General features: G+C 58.6%; 1 protein-coding gene across 1 annotated transcript in view; it reads right to left on the bottom strand.

Moving 5' to 3' along the window:
- The window catches only part of PSME3 (proteasome (prosome, macropain) activator subunit 3 (PA28 gamma; Ki)), a gene marked incomplete at its 5' end in the record, with an annotated part of 3798 nt that extends 3632 nt beyond the window's left edge, over window positions 1-166 (bottom strand). Inside the window, one exon of the mRNA XM_010021989.1 lies at window positions 104-166. Coding sequence (XP_010020291.1) covers window positions 104-166 — 63 coding nt within the window. The remainder of the gene's footprint in view (window positions 1-103) is intronic.
- Window positions 167-273: the final 107 nt, after the last annotated feature.

Here is a 273-nt window from a genome sequence, read left to right on the forward strand (position 1 = left end):
GCGAGGTGAAAAAGCCCCCGGACAGGGGGGCAGGCCCTGCCACGGTGCTGTCAGCGCTCAGCCTGCGGGTGAAAGGGGATAGAGAGAACAACACGTATCTTACCTTGAGGAACCCATCGAGTTCTAACAGCTTCTTTGGGAAAAAGTTTGCCACCAGGTCCTCAGCCTGAGGGGGAAAGGACAAAGATGTGAAACAGCGCTGCGAGGTTCCCACCCGCAGGAAACCAACCGTCCAGAGGCAGGGAACAGGAGAGAACGGGAGTTCCGCGGCTG

The sequence above is a fragment of the Nestor notabilis genome, unplaced genomic scaffold, assembly GCF_000696875.1.
Source record: "Nestor notabilis isolate BGI_N333 unplaced genomic scaffold, ASM69687v1 scaffold29290, whole genome shotgun sequence".
NCBI lineage: Eukaryota > Metazoa > Chordata > Aves > Psittaciformes > Psittacidae > Nestor > Nestor notabilis.